This window comes from Simochromis diagramma, unplaced genomic scaffold (assembly GCF_900408965.1).
Source record: "Simochromis diagramma unplaced genomic scaffold, fSimDia1.1 OVJJ01000107.1, whole genome shotgun sequence".
Taxonomy (NCBI): domain Eukaryota; kingdom Metazoa; phylum Chordata; class Actinopteri; order Cichliformes; family Cichlidae; genus Simochromis; species Simochromis diagramma.
Window position 1 is genome coordinate 8,589,811 of NW_024387209.1, and position 16,269 is coordinate 8,606,079.

Sequence of the window (16,269 nt, forward strand, 5' to 3'; positions counted from 1 at the left end):
GGTCTGAAATGCACCAGGATGTCATGCTTGGAGAAAACCCTCCTGAGTTTTTCTGATACACCGGCTACATAGGGGATGACAATGTTGTTGTGTCTGTCCTTCTTATCCTCCCTCGCTGGTGTCTGATCTTCTTTTCTGTGCCTCTTTGCTGACTTTAAGAACGCCCATTTAGGATAGCCGCACGTTTTGAGTGCTTCCTTTACATGCGTGTGTTCCTTCTTTTTTCCTTCAGGCTTAGAGGGAACATGTTCTGCCCGGTGGTGTAGGGTTCTAATTTATCCAAGTTTGTGTTCCAGAGGGTGGTGGGAGTCAAAAATTAGGTACTGGTCCGTGTGTGTCGGCTTCCGGTAAACTGGTTTGAAAGAGGAGTGAAAGAAGCCATCTATGTCCACTGTGAGCGACCATCTTTGAACAGAGGCGGTGGTTTACCACACCAACTGTCTGCCATCTATAATCCAGTTTTGAGTTCCCTCCCCAGACGCCTTAACGCCCACTCACATCCTGGGCCATCTGATCTCAGGAATTTGCACGATAAGGTGGGGCCAGGTTTCACAATGAGCTCACCCGAAACTCTGGCTGATTGTGACCCACACCCAGTTTCACACCTTGGCTCAGGTGATTAGAGGATTATCAGGGGGTCCATTTGTCCCTCTGCGGGGGGATACTCCCACTAGGTTTAAATCTGGGACTCCCCATCATTTGACCTTAGAACTGAAGAAGCTTCTTGGATGAGAGGTGAGACGTCTTCAAGCAACTTAAAGAAGTCCAGACGCTTTTCTTTGCAAGCTCCTTTGAATACCTCATAACAGTTTAAACAAAAAACCTACCCCAAAGAATCTATTTAGCTTGTTAATGAAGGCTTAAGTTACACACTCCTTGCAACCTCTGGTTGCTATTGAAAGATATTTTGTCTTTGGCCAGTTGAGTGTTTGGCTAAGGTCCCTGGATGTCCCTGGTTGAATACTCACAAAGAGGGTGCTTCACCACAAACCTCCTGGTGCCAGAAAATTAATTCTGTCCATCTTGGTGTAGCAAGTACAGTGGCAGAAACATTCACTCTCTCATCCAAGTGACTTCTTCAGGTCTTTTTCAGTGAAGTCACTGAAAAAGAGCGAAGAAGTCACTTGGACGAGAGACTTCTACTCACTGAATATGTTATGTTCAGATGAAAAGAATCAACTTGCTGGGATTTTCTTACCTGGATGATTAAGCAGGCATCAAGACTGCTTGTGATTGCTTTAGTCAACATCAGATTGACGTGGAAACCAATAGTTTGCATAAAGGCGGTGAATTGTCTGTGTGACTTAAGATGTAACTAACTTGCCAACTAACCACGCAGTGGAAGTCAAAGTTGAAAAAATGCAGATACTTTTCTGCCTTACCTGCAAAATCAACATGTTTCAAAAGCTGCAACATTTACTTTGAAGGCAAACGAGCTCTGTTTCCAGTTTGTGTCACACTTTTGAGTTTTACATCTGCTTGGGGCTGCTAACGACCAAACCAGTTGCAAGCAGGTTTTCAGTGGAGCACCAAACACCTCTTTTGCGACCAATTTCACCTTTCTACAGTCAGCAAATTCCCAGAACTACTTGCCACCCAATCAGTCAGAGAAAACACATTTTTATGTGGCAACCGATGGTTGTCAGGCAGTCAACAACTAGTCTCTTGGTCTGCGTAAATATGTCCCTTAAAATATTATTTGAGCAAAGGTTTACGTTTATTTAAAGGTAGTCAGTACCAAAACCTTCATGTTTGGTGTAACTTCAGGGGTTAAATTAAAGGAAAGATTTAAGGATACTTTTAGGCTTTGTAGTTTTACAATGAGAGTCATGACTTTTTTCTAAATACGCTACATACAAACATTAAAAATATGTAATCTGTGTATGTATATGGATTTCAGTCTTGAGTGAATGTACCTCGGAAGTGCCAGGAGGTGAAACGTTGTTGTCTGGTCCACTCCAGAGCAACATCTTGATCATGTGTCCACTTGATCCTGGTGATGGAAGCAGGCACAGAGCCTGGTGTGAGGACGACTTTGTCACCCACTTTCTTGTAGATGCCTTCTTTCTCTGCAAAATCAACATATTAAGAGTTTCACATTCAATTCTTTAAATGCACAACTGCATTAATTTACAGTTTGGTCTTATGCAATGTAGACATTCAGGCTGTGGGGGCAGCAGTATAAGTGTAGATGCTCAGACCTCCCTCTTCTCATCCACCTCCTCCAAGTCTTTTGAAAATACACCGAGGCATTTCCAAGCAAACTGAGAGAGCTTGGAAGGATGTCTACTCTGAGATCTTCTCCTGTTTGTATCTGTGGTTATATTCTTTTGGTAACTACCCACAGCTCATGGTCATAGGTGAAAGCATGGCTCGACCGGCCATCAGCAACAACTCTTCGCCCCAGTGAAAGCAGGAGATAATGAAGAGAATAGAATGACATCATTTGCAAACAGCAGAGATGAGATTCTGAGACCACCAAACACGATCTGCTCCATCCCTCGGCTGTGCCTAAAAATTACTTCCAGAATTAATGACAAAGGGTAGCCTGGGTGGAGTCCAACACCCACCATTGTGAGCCAAGCTCTAACTGTTGATCACGGTGTGACAAAGTGGCTAGGACAGAATTCATTTGCCATTTGTCACTTGCATATATTGTTATTTTGTGTTCTGTTATCCTATAGTCTATCCATAATGCTTTAATGTAAACACAGCACATGTAACCTTGGCTCTACATACTATCCCGGGTCTGTTTGTGGTAGCATTGGTTATATTTATTTCATCTGTGCAAATGTACTTAAAGCTAAATGTCACTTCATCATTAATTGATTTGGATCTTTCATTTGTTTATGTAGTTTGGTTATACTTACCATTGTGTGTTCCTTTGAGCAGGTCCTATTTGTAAAACAGGTATGTGTGAAGGGCCGCCCCAGTACTTCCTGATTTTATAGGATATGATGTCACTGATCATGTCAATTGGGTGTAACCAAATGAAGGGGTGTTTATTTTGTGTAAAATTGTTTATTTCATTTAAAATAACCTCATGAGTCAGATTAGGTGAAGAGATTGACTTTTCAAACTGTTTAGTTGGGTGAATGAGTTTGTTAAGTGGAAAAATGATTTTATTCCTGTTTCTTTGTCTAGACTGTGTTATTTAGTCTACCCTGTTTTCCCAATGATAGAGGTTAATGAGATCCAGGTGTGAGTGGAATTCTATATAAAGCAGGTGAGAGTTTGACTCACAGGTTCTTATGTTTTGTGAAACAATTGTTGAAAGGCGACACCAGAAAATAAAGAACACCTAAAAGAAACTTGAACAGTCTGCAGATGCTGTCTTCCTGTTACCTTTTATGCTGCTTATGTTATGCTACTTCACAGGGATCAAAAAGCCTGTAACAAAAAGCCACTCCCGGATAGGGATGGTATCAATTAGGTTTTATCCAATACCAGTACCAAACCGGTACTTTTGAAACATGCCGGTGCTTAAACGGTGCTCGAACCGGTGCTTAAAGAATGGAGAACACAAAATTGGTCCAAAACCCTCTCATGTTTAGCTGTTTTTTTGTAAAAAGATAACAATGTTAGCCTTTTCTGCAGCTATAGGGGATTTATGGCATCACTCTTGGCTGGAAGCAGTGCTTAAACAATGGAAAAAACAAACTTTGTCCAAAAACCTCTCATGTTTAGCTGTTTTCCACTTTTTCTTTGGGCATTTTAGCCTTTTTGGCCAGGGTGAAGGGAGTATCTGCCATCAAACAAGAAGACAGCCGCATGTAACTACGACGGTGTTTGCTAGTTCACCTTACTTGCATTAATGTAATAATGTGGCCTACTCAGCGTAAATTACACACAAACAACATTAAGCTACTCACGCAGAGAAGAACGGCTGCTGCCATCATCATCATCATTCGTCACCGTCATCATGTCTGCTACACTGGCAGGGCTAGGGGCCAGGACTCTCGTCTTTGGGTTTTTGGGGGATGTTGCTAACTCCGGTTTGGATAACAGGCAACCCACCCGCAGTAGATGCGCACGGTGTGAGGTCTCGCAGCAAGCTATCAAATACAGCGCATTTCTCGGCTTTTAACAAAATGCTATACGCAGGTGTTTCATCAGATTCGAGGAGTTACCTCCTTTGCACAGTATCACCTTAAAGCACTTGTTGCAGGCTGCTGAGTTTGCATATTTTGCTGTGAAGTACAGCCAGACTTTTGACCGCTTCACTTTGGGCATTTTTAATCTGTAGCTCTGCTCTAAAAGAACGTATGTACCTGGGCCCGCCTACTACGCTCGCAAAGGTAAAATGATTGGCTGGAATCCAAAGTGTATGACATCTCAGGGAAAAAAAGCACCAAAATAAAGCACCGAAATGTGCGCTGCTTTTCGGTCTGGTTACTACCGTTTATGCTGCTGCCATAATGGCACCGGATACCGGTACCCATCCCTACTCCCGGAGCATCCCCCACACAATACCCTGACAATTGTAGAAGAATGTTGAAGTGCACAAAACACGTGTCAACCGACTGATCAATTCCTCTTCAATCTGATATGATTAATGGTCAGATTCTCATCTCCAGCACCCTGAGATAAACCTTTCCAGGGAGAGGTTAAGAAGCACGATACTCATGGAGTTGGAAGTCAGCACTGAGCAGCTTCCTCTACCTGAATCTTTGCTTCAACACCACCCTTAAGTCTGGTTCCATAGCCAAACTCGACTCCTACCAGGAGGCTGTCTGTTACCCACCTCCAGAGTTTTATGGGCCAGAAAAGCTGGATAGGACTCCTTCTTTAGCTTGACAGAACTCTTTACTTGTCATTTGGGGGTTTCTGCCATGGTAGACACCGACCACTGCATGAACCATTCTGACTCAGTGTCCCCAGCTTCTTATTTACTCTATAAGAAAAGGCAAATTTATACTACTTACAGTACTTATTGATCACGCTAAATAGCTTAAGCAGCAGATCCACTGTAACTATTTATGAATTTATAGACATGAATTCCATGTGCAAAACAAAAATGTACAAACATTCATCTTGATGCTAAAAAATGATACATCTGCCTTTTACAACATTGTACTTTTATGTGATGAATCTATTTATTACATCACTAGTAAATGAAGTGAAATGTACAATACTTTGCACTGAAATCTAAATGAACATACTTGTGAAAAATATCCTCTTTTACAGCATAACACTGATTACCATCGAAGTACAGCAAGGATTTCCTTAGTGAAGTGAACCATTCACCACAATCACAGGTTTCTGTCTTTAACAGTCTCAGAGTTTTTTCTTTCCTTGTCTGTACACATGGATTTCTCCAAAACATGTGTCAGTCTTAATTACTGATAGGTTGCTTTACTGTAATAAGGAGCCTTATTTACAGTTGTGCAGCACTGGTTTGTCTTGTTGTTTCACAGAATTATGTTACCAAGATGTGATGGTAGCAAAAGTGTCCATTAGGGGTCACTGTGGAGTTGGCTGTCAGACTGTTGGGAAATTTGTGCAGCTGCTTCAAACCTTCAGAAGACCCTTATGAAGAGAATATCGAGGGAACAGTTTACCCTGCCCGGGATAGGGTTACCGGGGCCCCGCCCTGGAGCCAGGCCCGGGGAGGGTGCCCGAGGGCGAGCATCTGGTGGCCGGGCCTTAGTCCATGGGGCCCGGCCGGGCACAGCCCGAAGAGGAGACATGGGCCGCAGGCCCACCACCCGCAGGAGGCGCCATAGGGGTCGGGTGCATTGTGTGCCGGGTGGCAGCCAGGAGCGGAGGCCCTGGCGGACTGATCCCCGGCTGCCAAGACTGACAATAGGGACATGGAATGTCACCTCTCTGGTGGGGAAGGAGCCTGAGTTAGTGCGTGAGGTTGAGAGGTACCGGCTAGATATAGTCGGGCTCACCCCTATGCATGGCTTGGGCTCTGGAACCAGTCTCCTGGAGAGGGGCTGGACTCTGTCTCAGTCTGGAGTTGCCCCTGGTGAGAGGCGGCGGGCTGGTATGTTGGGGTTTTTCCTGGTGGATGAGAGGGTTTGTTCCCTGCACCTTAGGGTCGGGGAACGGGTCCTGACTGTCATCTGAGCTTATGCGCCGAGTGGCAGTTCAGAGTACCCAGCCTTCTTAGAGTCCCTGGGGGGGGGGGTGCTGGAAGGTGCTCCACCTGGAGACTCTGTTGTCCTGCTGGGAGACTTCAATGCTCACGTGGGTAACGACAGCGAGACCTGGAGGGGCGTGATTGGGAGGAACGGCCTCTCTGATCTGAACCCGAGCGGTGTTTTGTTATTGGACTTCTGTGCAAATCACAGTTTGGCCATAACGAACACCTTGTTCGAACATAAGAGTGTCCATAAGTGCACGTGGCACCAGGACGCTCTAGGCTGTAGGTCGATGATCGATTTTGTAATCGTATCACCAGACCTGCGACCATATGTTCTGGACACTCGGGTAAAGAGAGGGGCTGAGCTGTCAACTGATCACCACCTGGTGGTGAGTTGGATCAGGTGGCGGGGGAGGACGCTGGACAGACCCGGTGCATCTAAACATGTAGTGAGGGTGTGCTGGGAACGTCTAGCAGAGGCCCCAGTCCGCGAGATCTTCAACACACACCTCCGGCAGAGCTTCAACAGCATTCCGAGGGAGACTGGGGACATTGAGTCCGAATGGACCATGTTCAGCGTCTCCATTGCCGAAGCTGCTGCATTGAGCTGCGGCCACAAGGTGGTTGGTGCCTGCCGTGGTGGTAATCCCTGAACCAAATGGTGGACACCAGAGGTGAAGGGAGCCACCAGGCTGAAGAAGGAGTCCTATTGGGCTTGGTTAGCCTGTGGGACTCTGGAGGCAGCCGACAGGTATCGACAGGCCAAGCGGAATGCCGCTCGGGCAGTGGCTGAAGCAAAAACTCGGGTGTGGGAGGAGTTCGGAGAGGCCATGGAAAAAGACTTTCGGACTGCCTCGAAGAGATTCTGGCAAACCGTCAGGCGTCTCAGGAGGGGAAAGCGGTGCTCTACCTGCACTGTGTATAGTGCTGGCGGAGCGCTGCTGGCGTCGACTGAGAAAATTGTCAGGCGGTGAAAGGAATACTTCGAGGACCTCCTTAATCCCACTGACACGTCTTCCGAGGAGGAAGCAGAGTCTGGGGATGAGGGGAATGACCCGCCAATTTCCAGGGGCGAGGTCACTGAGGCAGTTAAACAACTCCTTGGTGGCAGAGCCCCTGGTGTTGATGAGGTCCGCCCGGAGTTCCTGAAGGCTCTGGACGTTGTAGGGCTGTCCTGGTTGACACGCCTCTACAATGTTGCGTGGAGATCAGGGGCAGTACCCCTGGACTGGCAGACCAGGGTGGTGGTCCCCAACTTTTAAGAAGGGAGACCAGAGGGTGTGTTCCAACTACAGGGGGATCACACTCCTCAGCCTCCCTGGGAAAGTCTATGCCAGGGTGCTGGAAAGGAGAGTTCGTCCGCTAGTCGAACCTCGGATACAGGAGGAACAATGCGGTTTTCGTCCTGGTCGCGGAACACTGGACCAGCTCTTTATCCTCTCAAGGATACTTGAGGGTGCATGGGAGTTTGTCCAACCAGTCTACATGTGTTTTGTGGACTTGGAGAAGGCATTCGACCGTGTCCCTCGGGGTGTCCTGTGGGAGGTGTTGCGGGAGTGTGGGGTGTCTGGTCCATTGCTACGGGCCATTCGATCCCTATACAACCGTTGCAAGAGCTTGGTTCGCATTGCCGGCAATAAGTCGGACTCGTTCCCGGTGGGTGATGGGCTCCGCCAGGGCTGCCCTTTGTCACCGGTTCTGTTCATAATTTTTATGGGCAGGATTTCTAGGCGCAGCCAAGTGGCGGAGGGCTTTCACTTTGGTGGCCTCAGAATCTCATCTCTGCTTTTTGCGGATGATGTGGTTCTGTTGGCTTCATCGGGTGAAGGCCTCCAGCTCGTACTGGAACGGTTCGCAGCTGAGTGTGAAGCAGCGGGAATGAGGATCAGCACCTCCAAATCTGAGGCCATGGTTCTCAGCCGGAAAAGGGTGGAGTGCCCACTCCGGGTCGGGATGAGTTCCTGCCCCAAGTGGAGGAGTTCAAGTATCTCGGGGTCTTGTTCGTGAGTGATGGGAGAAGGGAGCCGGAGATCGACAGACGGATTGGGGCTGCAGCTGCAGTAATGCAGACGCTGCACCGGTCCGTCATGGTGAAGAGGGAGCTGAGTGTAAAAGCAAAGCTCTCAATTTACCGGTCGATCTACGTCCCTACCCTCACCTATGGCCACGAGCTGTGGGTAGTGACCGAAAGAACAAGATCGCGGATACAAGCGGCGGAAATGAGCTTCCTCCGAAGGGTGGCTGGCCTCTCCCTTGGAGATAGGGTGGGAAATTCGGCCATCCGGGAGGGGCTCAGAGTAGAGCCTCTGCTGCTCCACATCGAAAGGAGCCAGCTGAGGTGGTTCGGGCATCTGACAAGGATGCCCCCTGGGCGCCTCCTGGGTGAGGTGTTCCGGGCATGTTCCACTGGGAGGAGGCCCCGGGGCAGACCCAGGACACGCTGGAGAGATTATATCTCTCGGCTGGCCTGGGAACGCCTTGATGTTCCCCCGGATAAGCTGGAGGAGGTGGCTGGGGAGAGGGAGGTCTGGGCCTCTCTGCTTAGGCTGCTGCCCCGCGACCTGTCCTCGGATAAAGCGGATGAAGATGGATGGATGGATGCTTCAAACCTTTCAGTGTTTCACGATGTTATCACTAATTTTAAATATACTAATACAATTAAAAGTGGTAGGTTACATCACAAATACTTTGTTATTATTATTATTATTATTATCATTTTTAATCAGGTTTGTAGCTTAACAGCACATTAAAATAATTAATTTTATTTATGAACATTTGTTTATATGGCAGTGTTACTGTTATTGTGTATTCTTAAAACTTAAAGCAGCACAAGTGAAGCCTCGGGCAGCCGGGCAGACTCGAAACAAAAGTATGCACAGTACAGCTTACAGGACGTTAACATTATTCTGGATAGTAAACATATACTATGAGACTGATGACAAGGAGGAGTAAAACACACTTATACACAAACACACCACACCAATAAAAATGGTTCTTTGGTGAAGTTAGGCAAAACTGTGTTGAACATGCAGTGCTCTCTGGTTCTGGTTTATATTCAATAAATATGTCATTTGTCACTTCATTTGTTGTACCTGTAGCATTTTTTGTATGTATGGCAGACAGTTCCATGGTTGTGTTTGGTTGCCAAAAGTGCAGAGTATGACTTTAATCATGAATACAAACATTATATATAAACATGTTATATTTTTGTTTGCTTACCTGAAACTTTTACTTTGTACCAGTGGGACTGTTTCACTTTAGAGTGAAAAGTACACCAACCTGTCCCAGTCCTGTTTTTTCTAATTATCTATCAAACTTCCACACAGAGTATCCAAAACTCACCTGAGTTACCACCCAGCGTCTTCAAAGCCACCACCAGAATCATAAAACCCAAAGAGCACGATGGTAACATCTTCCTGAATTAATAAAAAAGAGCTGGGAAATAATCCACCATTCTGGTGCAAATCCCACAAATAATTCTAGGATGTGGAAGTTGTTGGAATAAAGGGAATAAAACAGGTCGCAGGTGCTGCTAATCTAGAGAAAGAAGATCTGACATTAAAATGAAAGTCAAATTTAAAAAAAAAATCCAGGAGGAAACAAATTCTACTTTGTGAAGAACTGGTTGAACAACTTCCAGAGCAGGTTGTGGCAAGTGCAGCACATTTTTATTTTACACACAGTTTACGTGTGTATTTGTGGTGCTGCTCTCTGTTTCTACTCCAGTTGTTTTCAGTGTAAACATTGTGCTCCGTGCTCCAAATGATTCACTTTCACGCTGTGGTTTCTCAGATTTTTGTAGATCTTAAATCTGCTAAAATATTGTGCCGTTTTTTTCGACATGCATTAATCACAAGACAACAGTACGTCTCAATTTTTGCTACAAAATAAAGAAATGCTGCTGTAATGACTTTTAAAGCCTCTAAATATTGTAGCAACACTTACTAAAAAAAAAAAAAAAAAGAGTTGCTGAACACAAAATTGCCTTTATACTCTTGTACAGCCAGGCCTCAGGCTGTACAGGTCATTTGTCTGTATCACAACACAGGGCTGCACAAAAGGTTATACCCATCTTCTTCAGTTAGGCTAAATCTACATTTCCTTGAAAAAAAAAATAAGACATTTTTATTAAGTATATTCATTTATTATTTTGGTTGACTTATTTAAGCTTTGAAAAATGAAGCACTCAATAACTCAAGCAACCTGCCTCAGGTTTACTTAGTTTCACATTTGGCTGATGCACAAATATAAAGGTGATGTAAAAGTTCTCACCTCAGTGTATGAAAATAAGGCAAATAGTTAAATTGTCAATATCTTAATATTAAGGAAAGCTGTCTTCCCTTTCTGAACACCAGGACCAGTTAAACCTGCTACAAGGCCCTTGTGAACAGGGAAATACTGTAAATATACGCTCTTATTTAACCACAGCTGCATAAACTGTCTAACAGATTGCTTACATGTAGCCGTTATAGTTTTGTTTGTTTTTTTCAGCTTGTTAAAACAACTAGTTGATCCACCAATGCTGCAGCTAGTACTGAAAAACACTAGAAAGAAAGCGTATATGGGCTTCTCTTCATTGGCCCCTCTGCTAAATCCAGAATCAAGTTTAAAATTATTCTCACATATAAACTCTTGAATAATCAGGCCCCATCTTATCTTAACTACCTTACAGTACTATATCACCCCAATGGAGCACTTCGCAGACTTCCAAGACTGCAAGCTTACTTGTGGTTCCTAGGATATTTAAAAGTAGAATGGGAGGTTGGAACCAGCTCCCAGCTTGGATTCGGGAGACAGACGGGCTTAACAGGGTTTTTTTTTTGATAAAGCATATAGTTATGGTTGGATCAGGTGACTCTGAATCTTCCCTTAGTTATGCTGCAGTAGGCCTTAGCTGCTGGGGACTTGCCATGATGCACTGTTTCTTCTTCACTCACCTTTTTCCACCCACCTTTCTTCATTTAATCATTAGTTATTATGTCTGCCTCTCTTCTGTTTTCCTTCTGTCCCGTCTTCCTCACCTCACCCCAAATCAGTCCTAGCAGATGGGCGCCCCTCCCTGGTTCTGCTCTAGGTTTCTTTCTATTAAAAGGGAGTTTTTTCTTCCCACTGTCACCAAACCGCTTACTCTTAGCAGTCCTCTGATTGTTGGGGTTTCTTTGTATTATTGTAGGGTCTTTACCTTACAACGTAAAGCGTCTTGAGGCACCTATTGTGATTTGGTGCTTCATTTAATCCAGTTTTATCATAAACTGATCTGCACAGACTGAGACATGGGAATTCCCAGTAGACTCTTAATTTTTAGTCTTTACCCTCCAGTGTACTTTTAAACTGGACATGATTCTCTCACATGCATTTCTGCACAGCAAAGAAACATTAATGAAGCAAGATGAGACTCCACCGATAAATCTCAATAATTTTATTGTCTTTGTTCTCATGATTTTACAAATATGATACTTCTGCAATTCAACTTTAACTGTGCAACACAATGGCATTATGGACTGTTAAACTCGACATCCCGAGGGGACGTCTGTGACTCCAGGAAGCTGTGAATCCTGCAGACCAGAGGGCCTCACTCAGATACATATATATATATATATTTTAGTGTCAGTTTATGAGTGTTATGCAACAAGAGTCAATGTTCTCATTCATCTCCCGCCTGCAGTCTGTCCGCAGGATTCACTAGCAGCTTATGCACACACAAAAAAAACGATTTTTCACCACTGATGACGGCTACTGTCAGGGGGGAGGAGGAAGCCGAGTGCCTCCCCTCCCTCTGTCCCTCCTCCCCCACAGGTCAGCGAGCGGCTCCTTGGACGTGGGCTCGAAGTAAAGTTGTACAGTCTCTTTGGATGAGGCTGGCGGTACCTGGTCAGAGCTGCAGGGCTGCTTGCCTTTTTAGAAATGGGTGATCTTGCCACGTAGGTTTCAGGGACACCAGTACAGATAATAACAATGGCATGCAAGACTCACATACAGACCCACTTGCTGTTCTTGTTTTTCTTTTTCTTTTTTTTTCCTTTTTCTTTTTTGGGAGTAGAAAATAAAAAGATCCTGACAGAAGTACAAGCACAGAGCCCTCGCAAACAGCCAAGCGCATCAAAAGCCATACGGAGGACGAATGGTGCCTAAACTCACTGTCTCTTTAAAAAAACAAAAAAAAACAAAAAACAAACAAACAAAAAAAAACAAAAACAACAAAGGTATCGGGGTCCTAATGCGTTACTTAAAACCGTTTCAAAACACAACAGCTGGCTTCTTTTCATATTCAATAATTCCTGTGTCTGAGGGCATAATACATCTTCACATTTATAATATTTCTTCTACACCTTTTTGTTTTGTTTTTTTTGTTGTTGTTTTTTTTAAACTTTTCACTACAAATGTATGTGCTTCTGATTTCAAACAGCTCGGGAAAAACTAAAGATCTGTAATTCGACGACAGTCCCGCTTCCCTCCGGCCGATTTTTATTGCAAAATGAAGTGATAACCTCTGAAACAGCAACACACACACTTCAATATGGCACAAGCATCTTAGAAATGACCTAAATGCATCGTCGTCGTGGTTTGTCGTGGGTGAATATCAAAAACCAAAACCACACCATATCTAAAAATATTAAGACATTAATCATCAGTAGAGCAAAAAAGAAGCTTTTAGCCCCCCCTCTCCTTCCATGAGTTCAAACATGCAGTCTGCCGCTCTGTAAGCAAAACTCGACCGCCAACTCTTGGTGAACGGCAAAAGAAATAGAATAAAGACCAAAGTAAACGGCTCGCCTCGACTGTTCATCCAACTTTATTACGGGAGCTGCAGACTTTAAATCCACGCCTTTCTCTGATTTGAGGGCTGGATGACGATTCCTTCACCTGAAAACTGCAAAGTAAAGCATGTAGTGACTAAACTTGTCTGCGTTAACCACGCAAACGGAACAAAAACGAGCAAAGTTCATCATTTAAAGCACTCTTAAGGAGGATTTCCCCCTTTTATCTAGCTTCGTGGATCACATTAAGACATCTGATGTGCTTATCTTCATCAGCTTTGGCACGCTCCGTGCCCTCACCCGCCCATCCATGCGTCTCACTGAGGATATCGCTGTTGCATCTGGAGTGTCTGAGAATAACGAAACCTGAAGGCATTTTCCTCCAGCCCTTTTTCTCCGAAGCCTCATCTACCCGCTCATCTCTCCACCCCCTCCCACTACAAATAAATATTGGGCAAACTGCTAAAAACACAAGGAATAAAAAACATAAAAGAAGCAGAAATCAATTTAGTGGCCTTGTAGTGTGAAACAAACTCTCAAAAAGTAACAAACCCATCACCGCCCAGTCCTCCTCGTTAATCAAACAAAGTCACAAAGAAAGAAACGTTACAGGGAAGCTTATATCTAGAGTAGTGGTCGTTTTATAGCGGTGACTAAGTCATGAGAATGACCGAGTCTGTCATGTCCAATTTCTTCTTCAAAAAAACCAAAAACCTGCCTCCTCTTTGCCTCCCTGCTCTTTGCTTTCTTCGCCCGGAGGTGATCATGCTCTGTTCGATCAAAGTCTTTGACCTTTAACCCTTCCCTCCCCCCGCTCCCATCCCCAACAAGCGCTCCTCCCGTTTCCTCTCCTGCTCAGGGAGGCGCCGCTCAGTCAGCGTAGTGCATGATGGACTCGACGTAGTTGCCGGGGAAGAGGCCCGTGGTCCCGTTCATGACGCCCTCGAACCAGCCATCGTCGTTCTTCTTGATCACGTAGATGATGGCGCCCTCCTGGAACGAAAGCTCGTCCTCTTTGTCGCGGGAGTAGTCGTAGATGGCCACCACTGCGGGATGACGGAATAAAATATGGAAATAAAGATGGAGTGGATTAATATTCTGGACTAATATTCAGAAATTTTTTTTTTTATTTTTTATTTTTTTATTTCTGACAAGTTGTAAATTTATGGCAAGAAATCCTTTTCCATTTTTGTTTAATTAATAAAATGAAACAGTCACATTTTCTGGTCATTTTTCTTGCCAAATTGTCCTCATTTACACATTTTTTTCTGCTTATTTTATCAGAAAATATTCAAGTTTGTTTAATTTAAATTCTTCCCTGAATCCATTTTTTCCCTCTTGGACCCGCTAATCTTTCACATTACACTTTCAACATTTTATTTTATCACACACATTTCCTTGACCAGCAAAGGCAGACCTTTCTCCAGGTAGTTGCGTGGGGCCCAGGGCGGGTCCTCCTCAGCGTAGGGGTCGCTGTACTCCACCACCGCCGACTCCTCTTCATCCTCATCGTCCTCGTAGTCTTCAGGTGGCGGCGGAGGAGGCGTGGGCTCCTCAAACACCGGCTCGTCGGCTGGCGGAGGTGGCACGTCTGAGACTAGGAGTAGTTTCCAGGTTGGGCAGTAAGGGGGGGGGACACAACCAGTTAGAGACGAGCGAGAAGAAGCTCAGAGGCGGAGCTCTTACAGTCATGCAGAAACAGCCCATGCTGGGTGTTTGTCAGTTTTACAGAGAACCTGAGGACAAACATGCTGAAAACAAAAAGTGCACGCAGCAGCTCAACATGCATTTACAGAAAGACGACACAAACGCCTCATTATTCTCATCATGCTTCACACTCTTTGCTTACACGCATGATACCGAGCAGTCAACCACCACCATCTGCTGCCAATCCACCACCTTCAGGCTTCGAAATCCCTCTCAGATTTTAACCAATGGGAAAAACCTAAATACTTTTCCTCTGACCAGTTTCACTTCTCCATTTCTTGCTTTTGCACCTTTACACTAAAAATGAGCCTTTGGTTTTTAAAAGCATGACATCTGGAGCTGATGTACTGTCCATAGTCTCACATGCACTGCATTACTTTTACTCAGTAAGAGAAGTGGTTTCAAACGTTTCTGGAGCAAAACCCATGAAAGGGGAACTAAAATCTTCAACGAACACTCAAAAGTCATTATGTTCCCAGCGTGTTGTGCATACTGGTACAAGGCGTTTTCACATGAAGGCACCCAACCTGCATGCTGATGGTGGGTGAAGCAGACATCAGGTTAACTGAGACCCCTGGGCCCAGATTTCCTTTATAAAACCTTTATAAAGAGCTTTTCTGCCACCACACTGTTCACTTATCCACTCACACATCAGAAATTTGTGATTACCTGCCTTCACACACAAAATTGGATTTGCACTAAACTTCATTAGCACCGAGCTGGCCTGCACCATCTGGTTTGTTTGCTTAAAGAGGAATCATTTTGTTTCCAAGTTCCTCTTTTGTTGGCACCACATTAGCATTAGTCACCTTCTCCTGACATATGACGCACTTTGACAGGGTTACAGCTTTCCCTCTAGTTCCTTTGGATAATTCTATTTGTACTGGTGTTTTTTTTTTAAGTTTGCTCCACACAAGAAAGAGATCGCAAGTTTTGTTAAACTAAACGTTAGTTTAAAATCCATCCTATTACAACATTTGTCTCCATGCTATTGAAAAAGTGCTCATTTAGATCATTTAACAGTCATGTGCGGTTCTACAGTACTATAGCATGCTTACCACAAACCCTAAAGCACGTCTGAACCTGCCTCGGCACATTTTAAAAAATCCAAATGCAAATTAAGGCAGCTGTAGATCCAACAGCTGCCAATGGCAGAATAGTTACTTCTGTTATGCTAGTGTGAAGTCTGGCTCCAGGTGTAGCTGTTGCACTGTAATGCAAACTTTGTGTCGGTGTTGTCCAAACAAAGGAAAAGACAAACATAATTTCCACATGCTCCAAATAACCCAACAATTTCTGCTTGATTTCCTCTGTGACAGTGTCAGACAGCTGGATTGTAATATCTTGAGCTGCATGAACGCTGGTGTTTGCACATAAAGTTGGTGATAGATTGTGTTTTTTTTCTTTTGTCAAGGTAAATCTGTCAGGTGTCATTTGACACTGCCCTCGTGTTTGCAGTATTTTACATTCACACGACATTCATGTCCATGTCTTCGAGTTAAATGCAGAAAGTGCTTCTCTGATTTATTCTTTGCCTCAGATGAAGAAAGAAGTCCCCCCATTTTGCCAATTTCTTCCTGATGGTGCCAACCTCACTAGGAAAAAAGTCAACAGCACCACCTGCTGGGCTGAAATCACAGTCCAGCAGGTGATCTTCGTTCTCCTTCTGAACAAAAACCTTTGTATTTCGTGAACCTGTATCAATATAATGTT

The 16,269-nt window shown here is 44.6% G+C and overlaps 2 protein-coding genes and 1 long non-coding RNA gene across 14 annotated transcripts in view; 1 reads left to right on the forward strand and 2 right to left on the reverse strand.

Annotated features, from left to right (window-relative positions):
- The window catches only part of LOC120746333, a 13,582-nt gene extending 3,907 nt beyond the window's left edge, over nt 1-9,675 (reverse strand). The window contains exons 1-3 of one of the 2 annotated variants that reach the window (XM_040051808.1): nt 9,563-9,671; nt 9,434-9,527; nt 1,917-2,069 (exon numbers count right to left, since the gene is read on the reverse strand). In XM_040051808.1, the coding sequence (XP_039907742.1) occupies nt 1,917-2,069; nt 9,434-9,503 (223 nt within the window). In that variant the 5' untranslated portion in view covers nt 9,504-9,527; nt 9,563-9,671. Of the gene's footprint in view, nt 1-1,916; nt 2,070-9,433 lie in introns of both variants that reach the window. The other variant, XM_040051807.1, reaches the window with a different exon arrangement.
- Nucleotides 1-15,639, forward strand: part of LOC120746335 — a 20,100-nt gene extending 4,461 nt beyond the window's left edge. The window contains exons 2-3 of the long non-coding RNA XR_005698824.1: nt 1,647-1,649; nt 15,629-15,639. This is a non-coding gene — a long non-coding RNA (uncharacterized LOC120746335). The remainder of the gene's footprint in view (nt 1-1,646; nt 1,650-15,628) is intronic.
- Nucleotides 11,496-16,269, reverse strand: part of abi2b (abl-interactor 2b) — a 33,224-nt gene continuing 28,450 nt past the window's right edge. For all 11 annotated transcript variants that reach the window (XM_040051785.1, XM_040051784.1, XM_040051786.1 and 8 more), the window contains 2 exons: nt 14,267-14,446; nt 11,496-13,895 (listed from right to left, as the gene is read on the reverse strand). In XM_040051785.1, the coding sequence (XP_039907719.1) occupies nt 13,720-13,895; nt 14,267-14,446 (356 nt within the window). In that variant the 3' untranslated portion in view covers nt 11,496-13,719. The remainder of the gene's footprint in view (nt 13,896-14,266; nt 14,447-16,269) is intronic.